This window comes from Aplidium turbinatum, chromosome 15 (genome assembly GCF_918807975.1).
Source record: "Aplidium turbinatum chromosome 15, kaAplTurb1.1, whole genome shotgun sequence".
Classification (NCBI taxonomy): Eukaryota; Metazoa; Chordata; class Ascidiacea; order Aplousobranchia; family Polyclinidae; genus Aplidium; species Aplidium turbinatum.
Window position 1 is genome coordinate 19,946,910 of NC_137486.1, and position 14,615 is coordinate 19,961,524.

Below are 14,615 nucleotides of genomic sequence, written 5' to 3' on the forward strand. Positions count from 1 at the left end.
GTCTTTGCCTTGCTGAGCTGTAGCTTCCATTTCTGGAGATATGTTGATATAGTTGACATGTCCTGGCTTAGGTTCCTCTCCATTGACTGCCAATCTCCGGCTGGATGCAGGAGAGCCAGATCGTCTGCGTAAGCATACTTCCTGGAGATGGTGTCAGGCAGGTCATAGATGTAAGTGTTAAAGAGGAGGGGAGCCAGGACAGAGCCCTGTGGGACGCCGTTCCTGAGTCGACGTAGTCTACTTCGTCGGCCGCTACCGGTGGAAAGGGTAAAGCTGCGGTTTTGCACAAGTTCCATAATCATATGGACCATGTGCCTGTCAGGAAGGAGACGGAGTAGTTTGCAGGTAAAGCCGCTGTGCCATACAGTGTCGTAGGCAGCCGTGAGATCGACAAACACGGCGCCAGCCTTCTTTTTTGCCGAGAAGCTGTCCTCGATGTCTTGGGTCATCAGAGTGACCTGGTCTACAGTTGATCTTCCGTGGCGAAAGCCGGCTTGTTCCCGAGGGAACTGAGGGTCTATTATCGGTTCGACACGGGCGTAGATAAGTCTTTCGAGTATCTTGAAGGGGATACAGAGCAGAGAGATGGGGCGGTAGCTCTTCGGATCCCCTGGGGGCTTCTTCGGCTTTGGGACTGCAACCACTAGGGCTCTTCTCCAGATTCTTGGGATGCGCAGGTGACGCAAGCAGCAGGAAAGGAATTCTTTTAACCAGGACCTCATAGAGGGGGCAGCTTGGAGTATTAGTTCCGGGCATAGGTGGTCAAGGCCCGGGGATTTGCCTGGCTGGAGGGCGGAGGCAAATTCTTCTGGGGTAAACTCACCAGAGATGTTGCCCTCGACAGGTGTTGGGACCTTCCAGAGGTCCGTCATTTCCTTGAGAACGGACTTGTCTGATTCACGGTCTCTCGTTCTGTGCACTCCATTTTTCACAAGTTGTGAGGCGATGGCATTTGCTAAAATGGGGCATTGGCGACGAGAGGCACGTGATCTGCCAGTGAGGTTGTTGAGTGTACTCCATGCTGTGCGGCTGGAGTGCGTGAAGTCGATTGAGTCTATGGCTTCTGTCCAGCGCTTCTTCCTCTTTGAATCCAATCTTGCCAGCAGGGCTGTTGCTGAGTTGGTGGTGGCGGTACCCTGGGGGGAACGAAGGAAGTCGCGGTAAAGCCTGTCGCACTCCACATCCCAGCAAGGTATGTAGTTTTTCCGTCGACCTTGCGGGATGGAGTCTTTTGCCGCAGATATGATTGCATCACAGAAGTCCTGGTAGGCTTCATCCACTTTGATGGTGTGTGGGGATGGGAGGTACTGCGTAGCTTCGTTTGTGAGGAAGCTGTAGTATTCCCAGTCGGCCTTTCTGAAGTTCCATCGCTTGACAGGCTTGCTCGGAATAGGTGTGGCAAGCAAGGGGGCCGTGATTAGCGAGGGTCGGTGTTGAGACCTTGGGAACTTCTCTAACACACGTCTGTCCGGCTGGCGATCATCGGGGTCATACTTTGCGAAAGCCAGGTCTGGGTTCGTGCCAGTGTTCCAACGACCGGAGTGGAAGCTCGGTGCGCCCTTAGGATCGTATAAGAGGGCGAGGTTGTTGTTGGTTGCCCAAGCGGCCAGACTATCTCCGTCGTTGTTGATGGAGTTGTACCCCCAGTCAGTGTGGTGGCAGTTAAAATCGCCAGCGTAGAGGCTGGGGTGGGGGAACACTGGGATGGCTGTTGATGTTATCCGCGAAGGTGGGGGCTTGTAGACATTGACGATGTTGTAGCCTGCTACATCTACACAAAGCCACTCGATCTCCGATTGAGCTTGGGATTGGTCAACCAAGGACCAGCTCAGCCGGTCATGGACAAACGTGGCGAGGCCGTGTTTCCTGCTGCAGGTTGCGCCTGCGAGTGTGAAGTTGGTTATTACCAACTTATCCACAGATGTACAGTGAGTCTCCTGGAGGAGGATGATGATGAGGGCTTGATGCTTGGTGGCCAGGTACTCGATGATGTTGAGCTTGCTGGCTGTGATGCCCTCGGTGTTGAGCTGCAGTACGGTGGGTCGTCGGTACTTTTCGACAATGCGAGCACTGCCGTGCCATGAAAAGGGCATTTTCCTACCCACCCTGCGCTGAACAGTCTCATTAGCTCTTGTTTGACAAGCTTCGTTTCGCATACGTATTTTGTATAATTTCGTATGTTACTGACGGGGAGGACCACGTGAAGGTGCTTGTCTTCCTCCCCAGTCATGTTAAGAGTTGACCCAGTCATGTTAAGAGTTGACAGCTGTTGGAATGGTAACTACAAATCAGTTCTACAGGGTGCGGCCGAATAACTCGAACAAAAGGCTTTCCTGTAAGCGTTAGATTTTTGCTGTAAGCAGTCAATTAGATGGTGCGGCTCAGAGCAGGTTTTAGTTTGATGGAGACGAGACCAAATGGCTCTTTCAATGCTAAAGGTTGCCGACCCGTGATATAGGCTATAGCCTACTCAATCAGGCGTATAGGCTAGATAGCAGAAACTTGTTTGAGGGGCGCAGGTCCACCTATAGTAGCCTACAATTGAACCCAAATTATTCGTCGCGTTACCTCACACTCGCTGCAATTTTATAGAAGATTATCGCAAACATACAGAATAGTTTTATACTTGTAGGCTAGGGATGGTAGAAGTAAGGGATTGCTCACTCAAAAGTAAGGTGGACAACTGGAGGGTCACAATGTTATGACCAAATTTGATGCAACTGCAGCTTGAGGTCTACTTCCATATGTCGCATACTCAGGTGCAGTTGATATGACCTGCCCAAGTGTGTATCGACAAAACAAATGTATGAAATGTGTGATATCATGTTTATTTAATAGTATTCAAGTTATGATAATGCAGGGGTAGACTTCATGCAACACCGGTAACGGTAAGTAGCCTCACACTGCTGCAGTATGGTTTTGCAGATTTTCTAGCATCCAAAACTTTAAAGGGGACCTGAAATGAAAAATAAAATTTTTTTTGTTGATTCTTTGATGTTTAAGTATTATCTTTTTTGAAAAAGTTTTTTGATAAACTTTTTTGTTTGGCAAATATGACCAAAAGAAAATCAGCCACCGGATGGCGCTATGTGCCTTATGACGTAGTTGGTTGTTCACTCAGTTAGTAGCTTTATATATTAACACTGGCAGCGTTGCATAAGTCGTAATCTTTCAAGATGTCTGAAATCAGAAAAGGATTTTTGTTTGAACCAAAAAAACAGCGCCTTGACAGAGATGACTGTGATTCGGATTCGAGCTCCGACAGCAGTCGGATGGAGAATTTGAAATGGTGTAGGCTAGGTGTGGAAATTGTGCCATCATGCCAACAATGATGGAAAATGAATGTTGCCAGGAGCCAGATAAAAATTTTAATTTTACAAATTTAGAAAAAAGAGAAAAAAAGGCTATAGTGAGTTTTTTTCTTTAAAAATATTCTAAATTTATAAAAATTTATTAAGGTGTTGCGACCGTGCCATATTTTAAACTGATTGTCCTGCTTTGGTATCATGCACGTTATAACGTCCGCGTTTTGTCGCTTCTACCTTTTTTTAGACCTCTGCTATGTTTGTCATATAGCCTACTGTTTTTTCGTTGTGATGGTCAGAAATAAAAGCAAACTAAACACGGCCACAAAAATGGGCAGTCTAACGATTGAGTCACTTCGGGTTAGAATTTACTTTAAAGGAAAAACACCTCCTGGTGGTATCAAACTCATATCCTTGGTAAGTTAGTACGAGCCAGACAAAGATCGCACGCGCCACTGATTCACTTGGCAAAAACAAGAAGTTATAAAATAATGCACTTTTTTTCATTTGTTCGTCTTTCATTTTGAAGAGAAGGTGGAAGAAAAATGCGCAGCAAACGCAGGAACAGCGCGCATGCGCAGTAAAAGCGACGTAAAGATTAAAAAAAGGCATGGAACGGCTATATCTACAGCGCCGTAAGCATAGCCACTTCCGGCCAGAAAAAGGTCGCTGCACACACGGCAGTGCTTGTTGACTGGTGAGTTTTTGAGTTTCATCGCAGAGACCCATTTCTTAAGCTTGTCTTGATGATTTAGAGGTAAACGATTAAAGTGTACCCCTTTCACGTTTCTTTTGTTAGCCTACTACAACCGGGAGCCATACAAAAAACCATCTCAACGCGTAAAACTCAAGTATAAAATTGTTCTTGGTATATGTAGCCCACTTGTTTATAATTTATTTGTATGCAAACTAGTGGTTCTGAATTCTGCCTGAACAACCAACTATGTCATCAAAGATTTTGACCAATCAGAATCCTTTAAATCAATATCCCTTTTATTAGATTTTTGAACTAATGACAAACCCCAAAAAAATTTTATTGTTACAAATCGCTTTTTCTCATGAAGATCTATGAATACAAAAGCTTTATATTTTCGTTGCAGTGCACCTTTAACCAAATATAGCAATTCATTTGATGAGAATGAATTTACCTAAAAGCAAAGAAAACGTTTTGCAGTTCTTCTAATTTTTGAACTTCTAAGTAACCCTCCAGCTGTCCATGTCGCAAGAAAAATCAGCAAAGTGAGTCGTCCCGATATTCTACTGTCCCTATTGTAGGCCTATAGGCTACCTAATTTTTTCAGGTGTCCACTATTGGGCTTTACTCTCTTGGACTTTTTCTGTACAAACCGCCGCTGACATCTCGCGTGCAAGAAAGAGGGCCACAGCCGCTTAGTAGACCAGCGCAAAGGGCGAAGAGATACAGCGTGATATCGGAACTGGGGATACAAATCACAGAAACAATACCGACTGACGTTTGATCAACAGTTACAACTCTACACAGGAAAGAGTGTAGTCATTGACCAGCTGATGGATGCAAGTGGATCACAATTCACAATCTTTCAGTTCAGTTTGTTTTTATTTCTGACTATCACAACGAAAAACAATACATGTCAAACATAGCAGAGGTCTATGAACAGGTAGAAGCGACAAAGCGCGAACGTTATGACGTGCGGAATATAATAATCAGTTTAAAGGTTGGCATTGTTCAATTCAATTCAATTTATTTTTCTTTGTCAGAACGCAAAAAGAAATGGTATTGTAAAAAAGAAATACAGTAACAAAACCAACAAAAGGAAAAGGTGGCAAAACCTTAATGGTTTAAGACGTGCATAAAAAGATCTAATATTGCGGTATTTGCATCGATAAGTATAGTTAAGCACGGCCACCAAACCTGATACTGTAAAACAAGTAGCCTAGATGAATTAGTTAAGAATCAGTCGCCTCCTCGTTGCTGAAACAATTGAAGCGCCAATTCTTAAAGCAACGAGAACACGACTGAACCTAACAACATCACAAAAACAAACTAACACACACACACACACACATATTGTAATTAGGTAATGGACTATCAAAACATGGATTATTTACAGATTTTATACAGAAATAAAGTGTTCGCAGCAACGATATTAAGTAGCCTATAGATTGCAGAACAAATACACAATATGGCAGCTCATTATCAAGATAAAATAGTTAAAAAAGCTTTGTTTTTTAAATTAATTTCTTGCACATGTAAAAGCATAAGAAGTCGCAACAATTCAATTCAACAAGCCATAGCCCTTAGAAGGGCCGTAAGCATTTCTCTCTAAAGAAGCGTACATACTCGTGTGAGAAATTAAGGAGCCGGCCTATAGCCGAAGGGGCGACACTCCGCTATCGTTGACATGCTTTTTAGTGTCTTGCCAAAGACATAACCAAATCATGCTCTTGAGCGGTGTCGACTTGACACTCTATCGAACCAGGGCTCTCACCACTCGCTATGCAGCCGATAACTTACGTTAGTTAACCACTTCAAATATTTGACAACAATTTCACGGCTGCGAAATCGTTGATGTCATTAGTAGGCTACAATCCAGGGCTACAATCCTAGGCTACAATCCCAGGCTAACGCCGAGTGGTTAGCGCGTTGGGCTCGCAGTCGAGAGCCTGCATGTTCGACTCCAACCACCCGCACTTGCTGTTGTTTCTCTGGGCAAGAAACTTTACGATAATTGCCTCTACCCAGTGATCGATTTCGAGTAATGGGTAGTACCAAATTTAAGTCATAAGTAGAGTAGACAACCGGAAACAGACATTGTCGTCGGCTGCAGCGTGGGTCAGGTGTACGTCGGAAGGCGTACATCGATGCATAGCGCTCAAGTCCGCTTTCCTGCAATGCAGGATAAAGATAAAACAAACAAACAAACAAAGCTGTCGAGTCGGAGGGATTTCGGCGTATCCGGAGTCGGTCAGTTTAAACTATAGCCTACTATGTATGCTATTACCTAGTCTTGATAGCTGCCATAGCTCAACGATATCAATGGGCTACCGGGTAGGCTATTCATCGATTGATAACGTTAAGTTTTACTGGTTGGTTGTCTGATCGAAATGAGCTGTAATGTAATTTTAAATGCTTTTGCGTTGCTGCTGTTTGTAGGCTATGCCTCTTATTTTTATACTTTCTTTGTGCTGTTTCTTCTGTGATTCGAATATGGGCATTCTTGTCTGATACAAATAAATAAAACAAACGAAGGAGTCGGAGACATAGAAATTTCGCCCGACTCCACAGCTTTTGTGCAATCTCAAAAAGTCAATTTTTTGCTTTTTAAGGTGGAGGTTTCAAATGAAAAGTTTGTTCTGTAGCAACTAAAACTCAAGCCCCAAACTAAACTTAAGTCTGATTCATACTACCTCAATAAAATGTGAATTAGCATACTAAGCCTAAAATGTTTTCTTTGGAAGATTAGTTTGTTTTCTCTTCTTTGGAGAAAAAATTCTTGTTGGAAACTTTCACCTGTCTCCATTTTAGAGTTTTCTTTCTAACTCATTTTTATTTATTTCTTCTTTTTAATTTTTTTTTTGCGTCTTTAATCTTTTAACCTGAAATCGCATCATCCTTTCTGAAATGTCACTTACGTTTGGGGCGTTGTGAAACATTAAAACCACCCACGATGTGTTTGGGGTTAGCCAATAGTTTCATGTCAGAAGTTCCTTTTATTTTAAAATTTCCTAATCGTCTGACAAAGATGCCTCACTTGCTCTATTCTATGTAATTTAAGTGATGATAGTTCAGTTTTATTTCCGACTATCAAAGCAAAAAAAAAATGTATACTTGGGGTATGGAAAAAAGGACAGATAGAAGCGACCAAACGCGAACGTTAAAGCGTGCTCGAAAAATAAATAATTTACTAAGTAAGTTTACGGGGGTACGGTTAACACGGCCCTGCATGGCAGTTTGGGACTCTGAGCCACAACAGGAAAGTTGATGCGATGTAAAGTATTGTATTTTTAGACATATAGGCCTATGATAAAAATGAAGTAGGCTAATCCATGAACCTAAAAATGAAAAATCCATGAACCTCGCCATTTTTGGCACAGCCTACGGTTGGCCATTAGTGTTGACTGAGGGTCCTGGGTGATGTTTGGGCCCGAAAAGGTTTCTAGGGAGCCTGGGATGTGAAAGACCACGTGGCATATTCTTAGGCGGCTTGTGATATAGGCTATACTCAATTAGGCGTATAGGCTAGATCAGCGTTTCTCAAAGTGGGCGAAATCGCCCCCCTGTGGGCGATTTCGAGCGCCAGGGGGGCAAAAAAATCAAAGGGGGCGAAAATACTCGAAGGGGACAAATTTATCAAACCACCAACAACAGTCCAACGCGCAAACCATTTACTGCAAACAGATGAATTAAAAGAATAACAATCTTCTTGCATCTTTTACATTCAAAACCATCTCCGGATCTGCATGTCACTTTCTTCATCTTTGCACATTTTTCATAAATGAATGTAAAACATAAAAACCGTAACAATAAAAACAGGTGATAAAAGACCTACCATCCTCTTCAACGAAATGCGTAAGCTGCTTGGTTATGACAATGCTCACAATATTACGGCTAATGCCAATCTTAAAAATTTATTCTTGGAGCATATGCCTTCACAGAATATTCATCCAACTTGACCGACAATGTATCGCTGCTGCTGCTGCTGCTTGGATAGTGCGTTTTGTTCATAATATGAAAACAAGAAGAAATGATTTTTGCTCTCAATCTTCCTACAGATATTCGGGCATCAAGCATCTTTAATGCAGTAAAAAACTTCTACGAAGAGAAAAGGATTCCACTGAAGAAAATGCTACAATGTACAACTGATGGTGCTCCGGCAATGGTTGGAAAGCATCAAGAGTTTATTGCACTGATGAAAAGAGCAATTACTGGACTTATTGCAATACATTGTGTAACTCACCGTTGCGCGAAAAAAAAATTCAAAGTCAGCATTTGGTTGCCCGTAATCTAGTCCTGAGCTGCATGAATCACTGAATATTGTGATAAAATGCGTCAATAAGATAAAAGCGCATGCTCTCAACGACAGATTATTTCGTTTACTTTGTTGCATAAATGATGAACAATTTGAACGTCTTTTATTGCATACCGCGGTAAGATGGCTTTCAAAAGGTGCTTGTTTGAGCCGCTTTTGTGCCCTTTTTGTGTTAGTTACCGTATCGAATTCCTATCAAGCACTGACGCTACATTAGCTGAAGATGTGATACCCTTAAAGAATGACATCGCATATTTAGCGGACATTTTCAATGCCATAAACGAAGTTGGCCTAAGCAAAAAGCTTCAGGCAGAAATGATAACTCTGATCAAGTGCAAAAGCGTGATTATACCTCATTCATTTCAAAGTTATCTTTAATTCTTTATTCAAACAAAATTTGGTCAAAATGTCTTAACTCAGTTTCCCAATTTGAGCGAGAATGTTATTACAGAAGAACAACGGCAAAAATACTGCTCACATTTAGACATGCTTCATAAAGACATGAAACTTCGCTTTGCAGATCTCGTGGACTTCTATGTTCTAAGCTGGGTGGGACAACCATTTTATACCAAACCCACAGATACTGCAGAAGTGGAACTTCAAGAGCAGTTCATTGATATGCAAACAGATGATGAGTCAAGAGTGAAATTCAGAAATGATCGATACGATTTGTTTTGGTGCCAGGTTACTAGAAAATATGAGCTTCTCTGGAAACGGGGACGCTCTCTAAGTCCCCGTCCGGAAAGAAGCTAGAATGTCGATTTTGTCGTTTCCTACTTCATATATGGTTGAAAAGAGGTTTTCGGCTGTGACATTGATGCTTTCAAAGCAAAGAAGTCTCTTGCTAGTTCATAAACGGGATGATCTTCGACTCTATCTTACGAAGATGTCGCCAAACATTTCAAAACTTTATAAAAGTCGGCAAGCTTATCCATCCCATTGAACATTATCATGTTAACTGTCAATTTTGTTGATTAAATTCCCAAAACTAAATTTGTCTATCACTCTATTATCAATGTTTATTTTACTTGACAGAATTAGGGGGGGGGGGGGGCAAAATTTAATTTCAGTAATGAAAAGGGGGCGATGAACTAAAAAAGTTTGAGAAACACTGGGCTAGATAAAAGAAACTTGTTTGAGGGGTGCTGGACTGCAAATCTACCAACAGTACCATTGGACCCAAATTATTCGTGGCTTTAGGCTACCTCACACTCGCTGCACTTTCATAAAAGTTTCTATAGTAAATATACACAATAGTTTCACACTTGTACACTTAATTTTTTCAGGTGTCCACTATTGGGCTTTATTCTCTTGGATTTTTACTGTACAAACCACCACTGACATCTCCCGTGCAAGAAAGAGAGCCACAGTCGTTTAGTAGACCAGCTCAAAGGGCTAGGAGATTTAGCGTGGTATCGGAGCTGGGCGTACAAATGAAAGAAACAATACCGACTGACGTTTGATCAACAGTTACAACTCCACACAGGAAAGAGAGTAGTCATTGACCAGCTAATGGATGTGTAGTGTCCTGCGGGTTTTCTTATGTGTTTTTACGTCTTATTAGGCTACTGTTGTGAAACCTGGAGGCCTTTCATCCCCTGCGGTTTTTCTTTAGGACATTGTGTCGCTTATTAAAAATTTGAAGCGTTGTAGGTTAAATACTCACAGCTAGGTATGAGTGGATAGTCTGGACTATATGACGTCCGCTACAGATGCAAGTGGATCACAATCTTTCAGTTCAGTTTGTTTTTATTTCTGATTATCACAACGAAAACAATACAATCATGTCAAACATAGCAGAGGTCAAACATAATGTCAAACAGAAATGTCAAACATCGCAGAGGCCTATGAACAGGTATAGAAGCGACAAAGCGCGAACGTTGTGACGTGCGAAATAGAATAATCAGTTTAAAGGTTAGTATTGTCGTAACAATTCAATTCAGCAAGCCATAGCCCTAAGAAGGGCCGTAGCCTAAGCATTTCTCTCTAGAGCAGAGTGCTGTTAATAGTCGTGAGAGAAATCAAGAGATGTAGTCCAATGGGCGCCACCCCGCAATCGATGACATGCCTTTAAGTGTCTTGCCAAAGACACCCAACAAAACTAGCAGAAGTTATCGTCTGCATGCTCTTGAGCGGTGATGATGGCGTATGAGCGATCTTTCCAGGCTAGATTGGAGGGCAGGAAATCTTCAGTCACTCAGCAGTCTCGTCGTCCAGAACCCTCAGACCATGCGCACCGTGTGGAGGCAGGTGGGTTAGGCAGTGGTGGATGACATGGTCTGCGGTCTGTTCCGTGGCACCACACTCGCATTGTGATGAAGAAGCCAGGCCCCACTTCTGCATGTCCGAACGAAAGCGGCCGACGCCAGTTCTCAGGCGGTTAAGCCTGACCCACGCAAGCCTTGCGAGGGACATCCCTGGTGGACGGGGATCGGCGTCGGGTATGAAGTCACGGAGCGTGGAGGTGTGATTTTGCCACTCCGTGTTCCACATGTGGTTTGTCCACTGTGCCGCACTTAAACCAAGTTCTTCTGCGTTCTTGAGGAGTTGTTGTGCGGCAGGCACAAAGGGGCGTCTTGATTTCAGCTTTGCGTCGACTTGATACCCTATCGAACGGCGAACCATGGCTCTCACCACTCGCTATGTGCAAGTGCAGCCGATAACTTCTGCTCGTTTTGTTAGAGATAATCACTTCAACTATTTGACAACAATTTCACGGCTGCGTAATCGTTAATGACATCGGTAAAATCCAGGACTGTCGAGTAGGAGGGATTTCAACGTATCCGGAGTCGGTTAGTTTAAACGGAGGAGTCGGAGACATAGAATTTTCGCCCGACTCCACAGCTTTGGTGCAATCTCAAAAAGTCAATTTTTTGCTTTTTAAGGTTGAGGTTTAATGTTTCAAATGGAAAGTTGAAACAACTCTTTATTTTGTAGGCTACCAACTAAAACTCAAGCCCCGAACTAAACTTAAAACTGATTCATACTCAGGGGCGCCGGAAGCGGGGGAGGGGCAGGGGGGATGCCCCTCCTGCCCTCAACTTTTCTGCAGATGGAGGAGCAGGGGGGGAAATGGTGCCCTTTTAAAGTCATGTAAGCTACTGCACATTTTGCAATATAACAATTTCTGCTATTCGCTTTTAGCCTATTTTAGTGCAGGCCCTTAGGTGCAAAAATGAGCATCTTTAGGCTAAACGTGTTACACGTTGTTTTTTTTGCATTTTTTTGTAGTTGATGAATCTAACTTCAATTTTAGTGGGTGCCGCAACTTTTTCGGTCACGTGATCACCCCCAAATCGGGGATTCCCCCAAATCAATTTTGAGCTCTTTTCACGGCATTTTTATGCAATTAGATACGTTATTTTTTTACATTTGCACTAACTGCCACTACAAAATATACGAGATGAAAATCACACAAAATTATGTTACTAATGACGTCATAACATTAATTTTTTGCTTGTTTTTTCCTATTGTAGTCGCTTGTTTGTTGTTAGTGTTACTTTTTTGGTTAGAATAAGTTACCAATGCTAAAATAATTACCCCTTCAAATATGACGTCAGCATTGCATCATGAATGACGTCATAATTTTGTTATGTGTTTTTTTTTCAGATGTTTTTCTTATAGGTTAGTATGGTAGGTAGGCAATAACTATAGGTAGGGGCATATATGGTTTGACCCTAAAAAAATTGCAACAAAAGGTTTTTCAACTGATTTGATTAGTATTGCGTGTCAGTACTAACATATTCAAAATCTTAAGGACTCCAACTTCCGGAAAGTGGTTATTTTCAAGATGGCCGCCAAACCATTGAAATAACAGTAAATTGACCATAACTCGGTCATCACATGACCAAAACATGTAGTTTTGGTGTCTATATCTAGGTTTTTATACCCTGTGAAGTGTGAAGTCAATGAGACCATTCTCAGAATTGTTAAATTATCTGATAGCCTATAAATTCAATAGAGCAATCCAAGATGGCCGCCAAACCATTAAAACAACAGTAAATTGACCATAACTCGGTCATCATATGACCAAAACATGTAGTTTTGGTGTCTATATCTAGGTTTTTATACCCTGTGAAGTCAATGAGACTATTCTCAGAATTGTTAAATTGTCTGATAGCCTATAAATTCAATAGAGCAATCCAAGATGGCTGCCAAAACAATTAAAAATGTACAATAGCAATATATTGTTTATTAAAAAACCCGATAAATTTCTAAGCTTATATATATTTGGGTAAACTGAGCAGGCATAAAGAGTTTATATGATGTGCTCATGTAGACTCTTGACATAATCAGCGTAAAGAAAGCAAATGGATCAAGTATTACTAATGCTCATCGCTGGCACTCTCGATGTCATCGTCTGTAATTATGTGATTGCTGTATATGGACACATGAACCAGTTTGTCATGGTCCACATCCATCATGGTATGATAGCACATATCTCCAGCAACTGTAGTGAGGTGGACACGACTCGCAATTGCAGTGTATCATTTTCAGTAGGTTGTCCGGGCAGCTTTCATGTCCGTCATGATTGGAACCATCTGATTATTGTCTACTTTCCATCCCCAGTCTAGAGCATCCATACCATCGTCAGTAGCCTACCCATCCTGACCATAATCTGGTAGTAAACTCTGAGGCAGTAGAATTTGGTAAAGGATGATGTTGGTGGCAAACGTTCAGGGTGAACAAAGAACTTGGTTTTTGTAATTTTCTTGACCAATGTATTGTAGCGCTGTGTTTCTAGGTTACTACTGCCATCGTTGCCAAACATAACGGTCATAGCTTTGTTTCCAAGATCCTTAATGATGTGGTCTGTCTGATTTGGGAGAATAAAGCAATTTGCACATTCTTTGATTATTTGGGGCCTTTCACTAGTTTCTTGAAAGCGTCTTCTTCCCGATATCAAATATCCTTGACGTTGAATCACAACCGGTGAATGCATGAATGAAGAGGAGCTGTGAGCATATGTCTGGTCCGATGATTGTTTTAAGTTTGTTGATGTCGTGTATCTTGGTTGCGTAAGCTTTGTCGGAGCGGAAGTAAAGGTCTTTAATGTCTGGGTCAGTGTCAGCATAGTGTATATACTATATAGTAACAATATTAAAAGGTCTGCGTCTTCACCAATTAAAGTCGTACTATGTCGATGAGGGCTGTCCATCTGCCGTCTTGACGATGTCAACATCTGCATCACCTGGTGAGTTGATCACATTGCAGCTTCTATTCCTCAGTTGAGCAGAAATTAGAGAAATTAATCTTTCTTTGTTGGAAGCTCGAGACAAGAACTGCTCCTTCTTTCCAATGAACTCGGTGTCTACAGTAAAGTGAACAACCAGGTGGACGTTCATGCCGCGTCTTTGATGGGTATTGTCTTTGATAGACGGACCGCCATATCCATCAAACACCACCGTTGCTAAGCGATAATGACGAATGGTAAAATCTGCATACGACTGTGCAATAGACCCATATCTGTCTTCAGCTTTCCATGGCACTCGATGCAACAAGAACCCTCTATCAAGGACATAGTGATCGGTTTTTGAGGCAGATTCTTTCACTACTTTATAATCGCCTGACATCACACTGCTGGCATGTTCTGTGATGGCGGTAGCTATTTGAGGTTTATCTTCTGCAAGAAACAGGCGAAGGTCTGAATGCTACGTGGCTGTCACAAGCAGAGATGGGCAAGATCACCAGTATTGGTGATCTTGAAGATCAAGATCGTGATCTTAAAGATCAAGATCACTTTCAAGATTACTTTTTGTGTATTTGAAAAAAATGAAGATTTCTATCAATGATGTTGCAAAAAATAATTACTACTGTATAAGCAACCTGGGTAAAGGTATATAGCCTAGTTGGTATTGCTAACTTTTACTTTTAACTATTCGATCGCTGGCCTAAGAATTGTAGTAAGTCAGTGATTGTTGCTATTAGGCTTATCAATTGTTGACGTAGTTTGCGTAGAATCGCAACGTCACACCCAAGGCCGAGTTACAGTAGTAGACTACTGAAAAAGTCGCAAAATTTGCAATTAGTTTTATACTTTTTATTTATAATAAATAAATAAATATAAACTTTGAACTGCATCATTTTTTACCAAATTTTTGTCTGGTTCATGTGGGAGTTTTTATTCGTGTTACTGAGTAGTTTTAACTTTCACTGTATTATGTCAATGTTTATTGCACAATTTACCCATCTGGCAACCTTGATAAGCTAGTGTTGTCTGCTATCAAAAAAGTTCAGAGGTATGCGGTCCGACAAACCGCTCCATACTCAGACAGTAAACAAGTCTTAGTCTGGTTGATTT

At 41.9% G+C, this 14,615-nt stretch overlaps 1 protein-coding gene across 2 annotated transcripts in view; it reads left to right on the plus strand.

Annotated features, from left to right (window-relative positions):
• The window catches only part of LOC145784508 (solute carrier organic anion transporter family member 4A1-like), a 45,509-nt gene extending 35,405 nt beyond the window's left edge, over positions 1-10,104 (plus strand). Inside the window, exon 14 of one of the 2 annotated variants that reach the window (XM_082596338.1) lies at positions 9,601-10,104. In XM_082596338.1, coding sequence (XP_082452464.1) covers positions 9,601-9,777 — 177 coding nt within the window. In that variant the 3' untranslated portion in view covers positions 9,778-10,104. Of the gene's footprint in view, positions 1-4,606; positions 4,904-9,600 lie in introns of those variants that run through there. The other variant, XM_082596337.1, reaches the window with a different exon arrangement.
• The last annotated feature ends 4,511 nt before the right edge of the window (positions 10,105-14,615 follow it).